We start from the raw sequence: 15,241 nt of genomic DNA, 5'->3' as shown, positions 1-15,241 counted from the left end.
TCAAGAAAGAGAAAAACATGACAGTTGGCCACTGCAGGAAGCCAGTTCCCAGGACCTGGATTTTATGAAGTGTTGGAAATAGGGATTGTACTTTGTTTGACTGGAGACTCCTGTCTTCCTTTTGCTGCCTAAATTTCTGCATGTAATTTCTGTTTTGAAATGTGAGGGTTTGTCACATGTGGAAATGGGCTGGTGGCTCACACATTGTAAAGACAGGTTCGGGCACACGCAAACACACTCTTCAACTTTATCTCTGTCCCTCTCAAAATCCCTGGACATTGCACCACAGTGTGAAGCTGCTGCTGCTGTGGCTTAGTTCATTTGTGCTGTTTTACAACCTTGCTTTTTGCCAGTTACCAATTCCCTCTGATTTTTGCCTTAATTGCCAGGGGGACAAAGGTGCGATGGGAATCCCTGGGCGGCCGGTAAGTCAAACCACCTTTTTTGTGTGCCTTACCTTTCCCATTCTCTTCCAACCCCCAGGATTTGGGGCTGGGGGAGGGTGGCTTTCAGGATAACCCTTGTCAGTTTGAGCAAAACTCCTCTCCCTGAGCCCCACATCACCCCTGGTCTCAGCAGAGTGAGCAGCCCTGCAAGCCACATACATGCTGGAGGTGTTTCTTTTTCACCCGCTGTACTCTCCAGGCCCTCCTCTGGTTCAGCATCTCCCTGTTTGGGTGTCTCCCACTGCCACCTCGTGCTCCAGCTGGGCTTGCTAACCCTAGGTTTGCTAACACACAACCCTGCTTGCCACTGGCAGCTGCTCCTTCCAAATAACTCTTCCCTGAGCAAAAGGGGCCATCCCCTGCCTGGCTGAGCGCTGCATTTTGGAGCTGCTCCTTACTCGGGCATCCCATGGTGAGGGAAGAGGACTGGGGCAGGAGCTGAGGCCACCCTGCTGATCCCAGCCCCATAGCCAGGGTTGTGGGGTGGGAGAGGTGCCCTTGCCGCTGACGCCTGTGTTTGTCTCTCTCTCCCTTTCTCTCTCTCTTCCCTGCACCCTCTTGCATGTGGCTGTGACCGCTGCCACTGACCCAGGGACTAAAAGGGCAGTCTGGAGAGAAGGTGAGTCAGCCCCTTGTAGTCTGTAGCACCCCCAAACTCTCCTCTCCTAGGGCCAGCCCGAGCTTCCCTGTCACAGTCATGGCCACTGCAGCTTCGGGCTTCCACACCCCTGGGCTGCCCCATCTTCCGTGTCAGTGCAAGTATATTTCCCAAATTCCTTCCAGGCCAGTCAGCCTCCAAAGATGCTGTGTTTCTTGTTTAGGACAATTTACTAACAGCATAAGAGCCAGTGGGCACATGCAGGGCTTCCTTCAAGGCTTCCTGGATTTTAACCAATGATTTTCTCCCTCCCTGGCAGCTCTTCTTGCCCCAACCAACCTGCAGCTGGGAGCAAGGAATAAAAGTGGTATTTAGAGGAAATCTAACAGTGTAGTTTCAGAGTTTGAGTCTGTGGGACACTGCCATGCAGTAAGTTGGGATTTGTACCCACAAAGAAGTGCTGGTTTACAAAGGAGTCCTGCTGTTTTGAAGTGTTTGGCATTTTAGTGTGTGTATGTTTTCCCCAGAGCTGTGAGTACCTCCCACCTGTGAGGGCAGGGAAATGGAGGTGTTTGGGATTCCTGAAAACCTGAATAACAATATGTATAAATTAAGAAAGGTATGGATTTTTACCTGACAAGGAGGGTCATCTAGGCAGTATCATACCGGACCCATTTGTTTCATAATGAATAGAGGAAAACACAACAAGGAAGGGTAAAGCAGGATAGAGATTCTATCTCCTTGTGTTCACTCTTTGCTCATTGGAGCCAACCAACATTATCCAACAGAATTTCCCACCTGAGGCCCTTCTGCTTTTTTCTCTGCATATCCTTGCATTTGTTTCTGGCCAAAGTTTTCATGAAGGGACAGCAGACAGATACAAACAAACAATGGAAAACAAAAGCACTCCTAGTTCCCCCTGCTTCCCTGAAGCCCTCCATGAGAGCTCCAAGTCTTTGGCAGTCCATAGCTTTGTTTTGCAGAGTGCTTTGCTTTCTTACAGGCTGCTTGGTTTATGGGATGCTCCATCCCAAAGCTCCTCAGCCTTGGGCACTTCTGGAGCTGCCTCTTAGGAATACACCATGTTTCCAGAGAGAGTGAGATGTCCTGCCCATCACACGCTGTGGGTGGCTGGGAGCTGGAGAGGCAGCTGTTTCCTTTTCCAGCAAGTACTTTGCTTTGTTTTCATCCACATCTCAACTGAGTTTGAGAAGCATGCAAGTGAGGCATTTTCTGGAGACAGCTCCCATTTCCCTGGAGCCCAGCACATCCCTCTTTTTGTTTCTTCTGCAGGACACAATCCTCCTGGAACTCGCAGGAAGGAAGCAGAAAGGGTTTCAGGCCATCTTTCACACTTGCAATGGGGCAGAACCTCTGTTTTGCCAGAAAGTGTTTTATGTGTTTATATTCCTCCTTGCTGTGCAGCTTCCATTTTTCTGGCACATCTGAGCAGCTCTCAAGGACGTATTTTCTCCCAAAGTGTCAGGCAGGAGCTGGGGGAGGCCAGAACAGCAGCTGCCCTGTAAGCCCTGAAGATCTCACACCTAAGGCACCCTCACTTAACCCCAGTTTTGACAGGAATACAGCTGTCTGTGTTTTCCCCTGCTGTTCTCACCCCTTTTCCTCTGCTGTGTCTCTCTGCAGGGTGCTCCAGGAGAAGCTGGCATGTCTATCATTGGGCCCCGTGGTCCACCCGTGAGTGGCTTCTCTCTCTATTTTTGTCTGATGCAGGATGTGGGCAAGTTACTGGGAAAGACTTAGGAGGGGCTTTAAGGCTCAGCATCAGCTGGAAAGAGCAAAAGCCCTGTATAATGTGGTTCTCATGCTGAGCCAGCCTTGGTTTTATACTGCTATTATATACTATATATAATGAAATTATAGCTCATATTCCAGAACAAACGAGGAAGCCTTCCCTTGGCAAGGAAACCAAATTCCTGCATTTAAAAGGAAGGAGCATATTTCCTTTTTGCTACAGGGCTGCTATCACTTTTGGAGAAAATTTGCCCTTTACCTGGCTGATTTGGTTTAATCAGCAGGGAACAAGCCCCCTGATTTTACTGAAGAGCAGAATCAGAGCTGAGGCAGTGACTGGGGAGCTCACAGAGGCCTTTGTCCTGTACCCAAAATCTTGGAAGCTCTTTGTCAGCATGGCTACCACTCATCTGGCTGAGAAAAGGCAGGATTTTGCACCCTGTTCCAGTAAAAGCATCTCTACAAGGTGCATTGAGTCAGCCAGACAAAACTTTTTGGAATGACAGGGTCATAAAAAAAGGCCAAGATGAAGGGTTGGAGTGCCCTAAATGCTGGGTGCTTCTCACACTGTGGTTCAGCCATCAAGTCTCTGCTTTTGTGCAGCCAGACCTCTCCTCTCCATCCCTGCACAGCCTTCACCGGGCATTTCCATGAAAAAAGAGCTGGAGATTCAATTCTCTCCCTCCCAGTGGGCACTTCCAATTGTGATTAACCTGTGGAGAGCACTGTCCTTGACCTGCAGAGAGGATGGGCTGCTGGCAACCTTTGTTTCATGGCAGAGGTCAAGTGAGAGAGACCCAGGCAGTGCAACACTTGGCTACATCTGGCTTTCCAATTAACTTCCATGACAAGTGTTTCTAATAAAAAACAGCTTTGCTGGTCCCCAGGCCCACCTGCTGGGGATGCTGGAGTTTGAGAAGCAACAGAACCAAAGCCCAGGGCCCAAATGGGTCTCCCCAAGTGTTTTATGCCTAGCAGATGGCTCCTGGCCACGTGTCCAGGCAAGGAAGAAGGGCTGGCAAATCTCTCAAGCCAAAGTCTGAGCAAGACCACCCTGCTCCACAAACAGCAGATTTTGGAGGGTAAGTGCCCTGTTGCTTTTGCTGTTTCCCACAAGCTCTGGCTGCCAGCCTTCTGAGCAGAGTAATTATAGTAATCAGAGAGAAAAGCCATCAGTTCCTGTCCTTGTAGGTCCTGCAAAGGAGACAGTTTTCTTGAAGGACACGTGCCTGGGCTGCAGGACAATTTTGATTGCTTTGCTGCTGTTTGGGAAAGCGCAGAACACATTGTGTCTTTAAACAGTAGAAAAATCAGATGGCAAATGGTATCTAAATTGGGGTTTTGCCTACACCAGTCAAAACCCTGAGGTGCCAGGACTGGCCCAACTCCACACTTTCCCCCTGCAAAGCCTACTGTGAAGATGATCCAGTTTCCTGGGGAGCTGGTGATAGGTCAGAAGGATGGCTGAGCACTGAAGACAAACAAGGAAACCCTGGCCAAGGGGCCACTCGGAAAGATGTGGGATGACAAATAGTTTCCAGATTTTTGTTTGGAGGTTGAAGATTTTGCTTGAGCTCAGAGCTGCTTAACTCCTGGCCAGAGAGGGACAGTGCGCCGATAGTGGCAGAAACAGACTCCATGATCTGGCAGCTCCCAGGATTACATACTTCATGCAGTCAACATTTTAAAAAGGAGACAAGGAAGAACCAGCCACCCAACAAAAACAGTCTCTTGGAATCGCTCGCTGCTGAACTGTTGTCTTGGCGTGATACCGTGCAAATCATTCTGCTGTCCTCCGAGGAGAGAGAGGCAGCAGTCTGCAGTCTACAGAGGAAGCCAAACTGCACCACTTCCAGGTTTTTCTCCCTAAGTCTTTTTTTAGCACTTTTTGTCAGGGAGGTGTCCAGCAGGGAACCAAAATTAATGAATTCTGGCTAGGCTCTCCTTGCTTCTTGCCTTTTCAGAAGCCAGTGGTGGACAGATCCTTTAATTTATAACCTATCTTCCCTTCTGGTCACTGGCCAACAGGGCCAGGTGGTTTTGTGTGTATCTTGCAAAGCAGAGCTGACCAAGTTCAACTTTGCAGAACTGAAGAAACGGTGCAAATGTGATTAGGTCCTGCTAGCATTGTGTACAAAACCAGAACTCTTCAGTGAGACGTGAGAGATTTCATGCTGGGGCATCCCTAAACCCTGCAGAGAGACTATTTGGGCCCATCCTCTGCAGGGCTAAACCTTCACTGAGTCTCTCTGCTTATTTTGGGAAACAGACTGCAGAATCCTTAAGTGAAGCAATATCTTTCCTGGATACCATCAAAGCTACAGTAACTGTGACCTGGGATGTCACAGGCCCCCAAAATTGAAGAACTCCGAAAAATTAACAGCCAGGACATTTTCTCTTTTTTTGGTGTTCTTAAGTAGGGGTTGAAGCAGCTGCCAAACACATCCCAAGCCAGGGTTTGCTGTACCTGATCCCAAACTGGTAGCCACAACTAGCTAGCCAGGAAGGGTAGGGGGAAAAGTCTTGGTGCTCGTGTTCCCTACATCACACACCCTAACTCTCCTTTTTGTCTTAGCTCTCAGAGGATAAAAAAACCCAACCAAACAAAACCAACCCAAAAAAACCCTGCCAGAAAAAAAAAGGGAAAAAAAAATCCCAGAAGATAAAAAAAAAAAAAAAAAAATCAATCATCTCCAGAATTATTTGTGGGGAAAATGAATGAACTGGGAAATGAGATGAGGGGAGGAGGAGGAGAGGGATGGTTCTATTTAGACATCAGTGACCTGCAAGGCTTGTCTTGCACAGAACAGCACCCTGCATTAAACATCTCAGGTTTATGGCAGCAAGAATTGCCATAAAATGAGCTCAGCCTCTGGAATATACTCCAAAAGACTAACATATGGGCTAGGGACACCCATTTAATTAATGTAGAGACTTCAAGGAAACTGCCTGCAATCCAAACTGGAGCTGCTCCAGCATTTTCTTGGCCCTGTACAAATTGGAGTGGGGATGAGAGATTTCCCCTCCTTCCCAAGACACTTTCCCCTTGGAGGGGAATTGGGTATTTCTTCAGGGAGTTGGAGGATAATTGGTCAGAGGCTGGAGGAAGGGCTCTGTAGAGAGGACTTAAGATCCATCAAAATTGATTTCAGTTCCTCTAAACTGCTGTCTCTGTTTCATCCTTCCCAGGGCCAGCCTGGAACAAGAGGTTTTCCTGGATTCCCGGTGAGTGTAACTCTTAATTTATGAGGTACGGATGTGTGATATTACTAGGAAGCCTCATAAGTGCTTGCTGTATCTCATCATTTCTTCCTGAAACCAATGACCTGCTCTGATATCACTGGAAAAAGCAGTTTTTTTCTTCATTTGTTTTTCTGCTTCTTTTTTTTTTTTTTTTTTTTTTTTTCCTTTTAAATGAAACTTAGGGAGGAAAAAAACCCCAAAAAACCAAACCAAACCACACAACTCTGAAAGGAAATTAATTAAAAAAAAAAAAAAAAAGTGTTAAAATAACATAGTTAAAGCCAGATCTGTTTGGTAAAAAAAAAACATCCTAAGAAATAACCCTATCCCAAACAAAGAAAACAACCCCTAGGTAGGGGAAATTCCAACTTTAATTGAGCTTTTAGGTGATATTCCAACAGCAGCAAGTGCCTGGGATCCAACTGCCTGTTGAGGGTCAGCTGGGGACTGTGCTAGGCTGAACACCCTGGTCATGCCAAAGGGAAAGGACATGAGACATGAAGGGGAATTCTTCTCCAGCACAGTTGCAAGGGAGCACAGATTATGCCCAGGAGAGGACAAAGCAAATTTCATTTCAATCCAACAGTTGCTGGCAGCACTCTCTGAAGCACTGAGGCTGCTGAAGAGCTTGAACAGTTGCTATTTATTCATGAGCATTTACCCTGGACAGCAAGGAAGCCTGAGGCAAGCACCAACACCCCCCACACCCCTGCTCCTGCCAGGCAGCTCAGCTGCTGCTCCAGGACTCTGGGTGTGCCAGAGCAGGTCTGCAGGGGAGACTCTCACGCCTGGAAAATAGGAGGAATTGGCAGCTTCAGGCTGTCTGTGGCTCTGCCCGTGGTGAGAAGAGGGGCTGAGGAGAAGCAGATCTCTCCAGGACCTCGTGGTCTTTGGCTTTTGGAGGAGCAGGAAACAAACTGGCCCAGCTCATGAGAAAGTGCTGGGTGGGACAGCTCTGCAGAGCCTGTTTCTCATCAAACAGTACCTTCAGCATGTGCTGAGCTGTGTGTCACCTCTTCCCTGGCACACTTTTATTATTCTGTCATTTGCAAGAATTCCTCTTCCCCCAAAGGTGGGTGCCCTTTTAAATCAAAGTCTTGAGAAAACAGCTGATATTCAGCTGAACGCTGAAAAATTTTAAATTCTGAGATTTTTTTCCTCCTTGCCTCTATTCCTGTGTCCAGCATTGCTGCTGACAGTGAGCTGAAGCAGTCTGAAATCAGAGGGCCAGGGACCTGCCAGGACTGGGCAGGAGGGCAGGGAGTCACCTCAGGTCACCCCAGCCCATTCAGCCTCATGGAACGTGGTGCTTCCTGGGGCACAGGTGGACAGACACCCTGGGGAAAGGCATTTCTCATCATTTTTCCTCTTTTATTTCAGGGCCCTATTGGCTTGGATGGCAAACCGGTAAGAAAACAACTTCTCCTGCCTCCTGCTGGGTCCCACTGTGTTCCACACCGTGTGTCTTAAGGGGATTATTTTGCAGTGTCATGCACATGCATGGATTAAAAGAAAATTAGGAGGTTGGCAGGCCAGGAAGATGCCTTGAGGGAGATGCAGGAGTCAGGAGATTAAGGAAGGCAGAGTATGGCCTGCTCCTTTCTAGGTAAATCTATAAAATAGCAGTTCACAAGTGCAGCAGCCTGGCTGCTGCAGGGAAAGCTTTAGCAGGCACTCCCACCCAGAATCAGCCAGGCAGAGCAGATCCCTGAGGTGTCAGCCCTCTGCCTTAGCCAACAACTTCCTTCTCTTTGCTGCTGTGCTGAAAAGAGCTGCAGCAGAGAAGGATCCTAAAGACCTCTGTGAGACCTCCTTGCTGTCCTTAGAGATTTGTAATTCCTTAGAGAAACCCAAGTTCTTCCCATCCTTTGGAGAGTTGGGCACAAAAGAGACACTTCTCCATGAACCCACACTTCACTCAGCAGAAGCTGTTAAATCAACATCATCTAAAGTCTGCAGTGCTCAAAGCTGATGTGTGTTTCCTTTCTTTTGCAGGGCCATCCTGGACAGAAGGGAGAGATGGTAAAAATACATGTTGTCTGTGGGTGGTGGGTTGGTTTGCAATGTTGTGCCTCAGCTGGAAACAAGCTCATGGGCAGGGTAGCAATCTCACCTCAGCTGATGCACTAGCTGCATCCCTAATTTTGTAACTTCATAATAGCAGTGCTGGGATGCATGTCTGTAATTTCTGCATTATGGCTCTCACATTCATCATGTCACAACAGCAACTCTCTAGTTAGGCATGGGATGTGTTTTCCTTGCACTTAGCAATTATGTTCTTTAAATATATTCTGGGAGCTGACATTGTTTGTGGTTGGCCTCACAGGACAAGTAAAAGTTGATGGAAAGATTTCTCAAAACCCATCTGGCAGCTTTCAACTTATCTAACAACAACCAAAAAAAGCATGTTTTTTGTATTAAATGTGGTTCCCTGTCCCGCCCCTTGAAGCTCTGTTTCATATGTGCATCATACTAAAATGTTTTTGGTTGAAAATGATAAACTTAGACGGCACTTTATGGAAGCCCAGATGCTGTCTTGTTCCTCTTGACATCTCTGATGATGAAATCCCAAATATGAGCATGTCAAGAGAGAAGCTGTGTAGTCACCTTCACTCACTGAAGTGTTGAATGTTTTCTTCTGCTAATTCTGTAATTCTGTTGCTCGAGCCTGAGTGTCAGTAAAGCCCTCTGGCAAGCACATGTTGAAGATCCCCCTCCCCACTCCCCTGTTGCACAATCCTAGCTCAGCCTTCAGTCCTGGCTGCTTCTGGTTCCATCCCAGAGCATCAGCCGAGGAGACTCGCTGTCAGCTGAGGTCCTGGGAACAATAAGGGTGTGTTTTCCTGATGATTTTCCCCCCACAACTTTTAATATTTCCCCCCCGTGGTGCAGCCAGAGCATGTGTGCATTTTTGCTCCTCCAGAGTAACAGAACCCGGACCTCTCTTGGGAATTTTCTTCACAATTGTTTTTAAAAGCTCAGTTTTTTCACCTACTCCATATGCTGTGTTTTTGTCACTGTAAATGGAAAACCATCCCATGTTAAATTCTGTGTTTCTTTAAAGGGTGCTGCAGGTCCCAGGGGACAACCTGTAAGTATCTCATCCCTATCCCATCTCCCCCTAATCCCTGTTCCCTTGCATTCACTGAACTCCTTCATTTACTGAGGCCTTTTTTGATCACTTTTCTTTTGTAGGGACCCCCAGGACAAAAAGGAGAGAAGGTAATTTCAGTGGGGGCCTTGTTAAAAATCAAAAGAGAGGAAGGGACCTGGTGTACTTGGTGCTGCTTGATCTGAGTGTGAGTGAGGGACCGGGGACAGGAGGCAGGGTGCTTACCGGGTGTGAATTGGCATAACTGCGCTGAGTTTGATACAGCCACGATGATTTACACCTTCTGGATCTGACCCTGCGTGCCTATTTTGGTCGCCTCTGTTTGTGGTTTAAACTCTTTCCTTTTTAATCCCCTTCTTTCACAGGGTCAGTGTGCAGAGTACCCGCACAGGGTAAGTCATTAGCGTTATTATCCCTTGTCCCGTGCCTTCCTGCATGTTAATCCTCCTGCGTTTGAATGGCTTTTTGTTGGAAGTAGAGATGGTTTCATTAGCGAGATGCGTCATCTGGGCCCCCGGGGCAGCGCTTGGCTGATTGATGTGTTTCGCAGAAAAGCAGCAGATAAGGTTTTCCAGGAGGGATGTCGGTTCTCCGGGATGACCCCTAGATAGCCGCTGTCAGTTCGGCTTCCTGGAGACCCTCCTGTGCTTTGTGTGGAGAGGGGAATGTCCACGTCCTCACCCCAAAACCCAGTGATACCCGGGGGTTCTGGAGGAGTAGAGGTCACCCACCCACACCTTGAGCTGCTGCACTGGCCGTGTGCTGCTTCCACAGCCTCTGCTCAGGTTCTGTGGCCAGGAGCTGCGTGGGGTTTGAAGACCTGGGGACAACTCTGTCATCAGAGTTTCACTCCCTTCTTCTTCTCCCTCATGCTGGTTTCATCCCAGCATAGGGACAGGGGGAAGGGTTGTGACCCTGCACCCCGTGGCCATGGTGCTCTGTGTGGTCCCCACGCTGGTCCCCAAGCCTGGTGGACTTTCAGCCTGCGAGGAAGAGCCTGAGTGGGAGGGTTGATGGCAGCAACTGTTTAATGGAAGCCAGGATGTTGCTCCACCTGCCCCTTCGTCTTGGCCTGGCCAGCATGTGCTGCAGCCAAGCGTGGAGAGAGAACATCATGGGGTTTGAGGGGATTTAACCGGTTCTAAAAACAACCAGAGTGCTGAAAATCCACTGGAAATGCGTTGGAACGACATCATATGAAGTGGCTGGAATTTGTAATCTGGGTGTACGGGGAGACAAGCTTAAGAGCTTTCTGTTTATTTTTGATGGGCCTCTGGATAATCAGCTGGGCTCTGGTCCCTGGCCCGGAGGGAGCAGGGCTGGAGCAGCAGAGCCACTGGAGAGGGAGCTGGGCTGGCAGCAGGGCAGAAGGGGCCGTGGGCAAGTGCCAGTGCCCCGTGCAACAACAGCCGCTCAGCTGTGTTTATTTAGTGAGCCGCCTCACTAGATTGTTATGTTAAAAAGAAGCCAGCACCGATCACCGGAGCAGTGTCCTGAGTTCCTGTTACAGCCCTGGGCTCTGACTGTCCCCGGTGCTCAAGGTGAAGAGCATGGCAGGACCCAGAGCAGCGCTGGGAAGGGAGCTGGAGCATCCCTGGAAATAGCCTAGGGGCAGAGCACACCGGTTTGGTGTGTCAGGGTTGTAGGGTGACTGATGAGCTGCAGGGCTGTGACAGTGGGAAAAGGCTGAGTACAAAGCCTCACATCCTGGCAGTGTTTCCTTGCCTCTCATGGAGATACTTTTGGTCTCATGAGGCACCAAGCTCGACATTATAAAAAGCCCGTGAGTTGTTCAAGGCTGAGACATGCTCACGGGAAGGGTGGCTGTCCTCAGATCAACCCAAGGACAGGCTGTCCTGAACTACAAGTTCAGACCAGCCAGCAGAGGTGCAGTTCTCTTTCTTCCTCCCTGAATGAGAATTAGGATGGGCCTTTTTGCAAAAATGCGACACTGCTGACCGAATTGCAATTTATTCTTGCTTTTGTGTTTGATAAGGTTTTGTGTTAGATGTTCTGGTGAGGAAATGAAAACCAGCATCCTGACAAACTGGGCACGTTGTTTCAGTTTTGTTTCATATATTTGTTTTCTTAGGAAGGAAGTGCAAGGTTAGGATATGTGCCTTGGCTCTCCTTGCAGTTTCCTAATTTTTTTGTTTTTGTGTGAGTCTGCGTGGCCTGCGCTGCTCTGAGGGATGAGCCCATGCACTGGGGCTGCCCATTCAGGGTGAGAGGGCCACTCCAGCTGCTGCCACTCAGGGAAGGAGGGAGCAGCCATGCTCTCAGGAATGCTGTTTGTCTCACTGACCCCATTTGTCTTGTGTGTGTTCCCTGTTCCCCAGGAGTACCTAAGCACCACACTCGCAGCCCTGCGCTCTAACCAGATCCTTACCCTGAAGGTTTGTGGGCAGCACTCTGAAGGGACCCAGTTCTGATGCAAAGGCTCCAGGGTGCAGATCCAATATTGCATGCTGCCTTCTGGAAAAGCTTCCCATTGGAACACAGAGGGGAGAGGGAGGAGCTGGGTGGAAGTGCCTTCAGATTCCTTCTCTAAAGTCTCTCCCACTTGCACCTGAATCCATTGCAGGGTCTTGTCTGGCCTGTTTTCAGGACAGGTTCTCTCCATTTTCCTCCTTATCCTTTCCAGCATCCTCCCTAGCTTCCTTGTAAGGTGTATAATATTTCAGATACTCTTCAGCAGCCTGGCAAAGCCAGCTTAGCTGGCTCTCCTGAGCTAAGGGGCCTCCTGCACTGTTTTTTAGAAAGGGGAGGTTTGCCTTTGGGTAAAATAAGCCCAGCTGAATTTCCAGCAGCTCTGCTTTTGGAGCAATAGCTTTTGGCTGTCTGGATCAGTGCATTTGAACACAACCACCTGATCATGCTGCTGCAAAATTGGGTTACCACTTCTCTTTGCAACAGGACTGGGTCCTTGTTTTGACTGCACACATGAAGGACAATGTTTAAAGGGAATAGAATGTGCTGCTTGGAAGTGTATGGTTTCTGTGGTGGGACACCTGCAGGCACACCTCTGGGATCTGAGGGCACAGCTCACATGGGGAAATGTCACACGTGGGCACGTTTTTGAGAAAGGCTCTCTCACTTCTCCCTGTGTAAACCAAGAGCAGCTTCAATGGAAAACTGATAGGAACAGGAAAGTGGATCAGGCCAGAGCAGCGTTCCTGGGCCTGGAGCCGGCGTGGTGGGTGCCAGGCTGACAGCAGCATGCGTGCAAGTGGAAACTGGATACAGCAAAAGGATGAACAAATGCTCATCAGCTTTAGTGCATTTGATTTCTGTGTGTCCGGGTCAGCTTTGTGCCCTGAGGCAGCATTCCTGGCTATAAGCAGTCAGAAGGTGATGATACTGTTGAGCAAGGCAAAACAAAGCCCAGGCTGCCAAGGCAATGCCGTGCTTTGGCATCCAGCTCCGAGGTCTGGTCTTCTCCCTTGGCCATGGGGGTTGTGTCTGCCAAGTTAAGTGAAGCAGGACTCTGTGCTGACCCCAGCTAGTCTTTCTCCACTCCCTTCCACAGCTGGAGGAGGGGTGAGACCTGGAGATACACTGGGTTTCTTGTAAGAGAACTAGAAAACCGCACTTGGAAAAGTTGGAGAAAATTGTAATCCTGATAGTTGCCCCAAATCTGATGATGATGATAAATTAAGAGAAGCAGTCCCATCTCTCTAGCAGAGCAGTGAGGGGAGGTGTTGCAGTGAGCACTTCCTTAGGAGATGAGCAGAGCTGAGTCAGAACTCCCCTGGGTAGGTTCTGTTTCGAGCAGAGGAAGCTGTGGAAGCTCTGTGCACTGGAATGGTGAGTTGGCACCCCACACCTGCCAGTCTGGCACCTGCTGGGTGCCCCTGTGAGCAAAGCAGGAGGAGCTCAGAGGTCTGCCAGCAGGTACCCACCCCGCTGCACCCCCTGATGCCAGGCTCCATTTTCATGGCAATCTCTCTGTTCCCCTCCTCTCTGTTCTCTCCCCTGGCTGCTCTCTGACTCTCGGTGCCCTCCTTTGCCCTGCGACCTTCTGGTTTGATCTTCTTCAGCTGTTGCCTCTCCTCAATTCCGTGCGGCTGGCTCCACCTCCGGTCATAAAGAGACGCACTTTCCAGGTAGATTTCTTCTCCTTGTTGCCTGTTTCTGAGCTTATCCCAGTGCTTGCAATTAATCAGCTTGCTACCTGTCTTTCTTCCCCTACAGAGGGCTTTCCAAGAGTTTCAGGCAGAGCTGAGGGACTTTCTTTAAAGCGGAGGAAATCTTTGATGTGATAATGTTGCTAAAAAGAAATGCAGCGAAGCCAGTTTTTTGAACTAAAAGAAATGGGCCATGAAGCTGTTCTTGGGGCTGTCGACAAGCTGCCTCCTCCCTTAAGGAGTCAGTTCCTGCATATTCAATCTCCAGAAGAGGTTGGAAGCCTCTTGCTGAAATACATCTGAAGTCTGTGAAATTTAGCTGAGATGAATGAATAGGCAAACGCTTCTTCTAAGGGCTAGTCTAGTCTGAGGCACTTGGGGAAATGTGTTTAAATAAGCTCTTAGAATGGTTTCATTAGATCACATTAAATCTTTGTGTAAACACATTTATTTTGGTTTTCCAGGGCCATAATTCACGTTCAGTTTATTTTGGGAATGAATTCATATGAACAGTGAATTAGAGTGTCCATAGTCCGAGTTCATGTGGCTTTTAATGAGCTCCCTCATTCCATCCATCGGGATTAGCTTTCCTGTGTGGACAAACTGCTGCAATTACCCCACTGAAGTGTGCTGGGCACTCTCTGTGAAGTGGCTGGGTTTTGTCACCCTGCTGCCTGTCTAGACAGTTGGATGCTAGCAGGGAATTTGGATACTCTGCAGGATGCAAGAGACCTTTACCACCAGGTCCTTGCCCAGTGCTGGGCAAATCCTGACTTCACCACTTGAGCCCCGTGGGTTCAGTTTGGTTTCTGTCGATTCAGCATTTGCACCACACAGAGCCCCATGGATTGTGCTGCTTGCCCTTCAAAGTGACAGGCTGGAGAACCAGGCCAAGGACTGACCTCTTGGGAAGGCTTTGAAAGCTGAAGTTCCTCTCCAGGATGAAGTGGGAAACTTGAATAGCTGCCCTACATCCTGTCGTCAGCCTGGGCTGCAAATTCCCTCTGTCTGCAGAGGAAAACTTCACCGGAGAGTTCTGCCGTGACCTGTTTTGCCTTTGCTGTATTCATCCTCTGAATGCAACAGGTTGTGGTGTGCTCCTACAGATCTGCCAGCACCAGGCAATTCCAGGAGCCCAGCGCTTGAATACTAAGAAAAAAAGCGAGGCTGCAAATGAATGTTAGCATCAGCGCCTGGAAGGGAGGAAAATCCTGCTGCTGACATCAGCAGGAGTGCTTTTCCCGAGGCATGGGCTGAGCGGGGTCCTCTGTGAGGAGGCTGAGCAAGCATTGCTGGGGTGCAGTCAGGGTGGCTGGCTGCTGTTTAAAAAAGCTGAAAAATAGTTCCAGTCGACAGCTAAAAATACAGAATGACAACTGAGGAAAATGACACCTGATCTGCCACTTACTGTATCCATTTACTGTATCGACTTACTGTCCCATTTAGCTCTGTGGGGGTCCTTTGTGCCGAGCACATTAATGAGACTATAACGATGTGGTAATAACACTGTGTGTGTTTCGGGATCTGCAAGGATGGGCACTCGCCTAGACAGAGCCTGCTGTGCCCAAAGCAGCAAAGTGAGGGTGATGCAAACGGGGCTTTGGGTGAGCTCCTTCCACCCACTCCTGTGCTGGGGCAGGGCTCCTGCTCTGCCATCTCCCTGTCCCCTACCAGCACCCCATTCCAGCGCCGTGCTGCATTTTAGTGCCCTAAATCTGGGGCGTGGACTGGGCTGGCAGAGAGCAGCTGAGGTGGGAAGAGAGGAGGGAGAGGCAAAGTGAGATGGGCAAAGCCCCCTTTGCCTTCCCATGTGCACCCATGCTGGGGGTGTTGTAAGATGCAGTGGGAGGAAAGTCTTTGAAGCTGGAATGAGAGTTCAAGGCAAGAGGACATCTAGAAATATATTCCAACATCTTCATTAGATCCAAATTGCCTTCTGTATTTAAAAGCTATGAGACCATTT

The 15,241-nt window shown here is 49.0% G+C and overlaps 1 protein-coding gene across 5 annotated transcripts in view; it reads left to right on the top strand.

Moving 5' to 3' along the window:
- Window positions 1-371: 371 nt before the first annotated feature.
- COL13A1 (collagen type XIII alpha 1 chain) overlaps window positions 372-15,241 on the top strand; it is a 47,747-nt gene continuing 32,877 nt past the window's right edge. For 3 of the 5 annotated variants that reach the window (XM_056495209.1, XM_056495210.1, XM_056495208.1), the window contains exons 1-10: window positions 396-425; window positions 1,039-1,065; window positions 2,689-2,739; window positions 5,986-6,021; window positions 7,420-7,446; window positions 8,035-8,061; window positions 9,104-9,130; window positions 9,235-9,261; window positions 9,517-9,543; window positions 13,192-13,257. In XM_056495209.1, coding sequence (XP_056351184.1) covers window positions 405-425; window positions 1,039-1,065; window positions 2,689-2,739; window positions 5,986-6,021; window positions 7,420-7,446; window positions 8,035-8,061; window positions 9,104-9,130; window positions 9,235-9,261; window positions 9,517-9,543; window positions 13,192-13,257 — 336 coding nt within the window. In that variant the 5' untranslated portion in view covers window positions 396-404. Of the gene's footprint in view, window positions 426-1,038; window positions 1,066-2,688; window positions 2,740-5,985; window positions 6,022-7,419; window positions 7,447-8,034; window positions 8,062-9,103; window positions 9,131-9,234; window positions 9,262-9,516; window positions 9,544-11,490; window positions 11,548-13,191; window positions 13,258-15,241 lie in introns of all 5 variants that reach the window. The other 2 variants (XM_056495205.1, XM_056495206.1) reach the window with 2 other exon arrangements.

The sequence above is a fragment of the Oenanthe melanoleuca genome, chromosome 6 (genome assembly GCF_029582105.1).
Source record: "Oenanthe melanoleuca isolate GR-GAL-2019-014 chromosome 6, OMel1.0, whole genome shotgun sequence".
In the NCBI taxonomy this organism is placed as follows: Eukaryota; Metazoa; Chordata; class Aves; order Passeriformes; family Muscicapidae; genus Oenanthe; species Oenanthe melanoleuca.
Note: the sequence above shows the minus strand (reverse complement) of the source record. Positions and strands in the feature narration are given on the sequence as shown.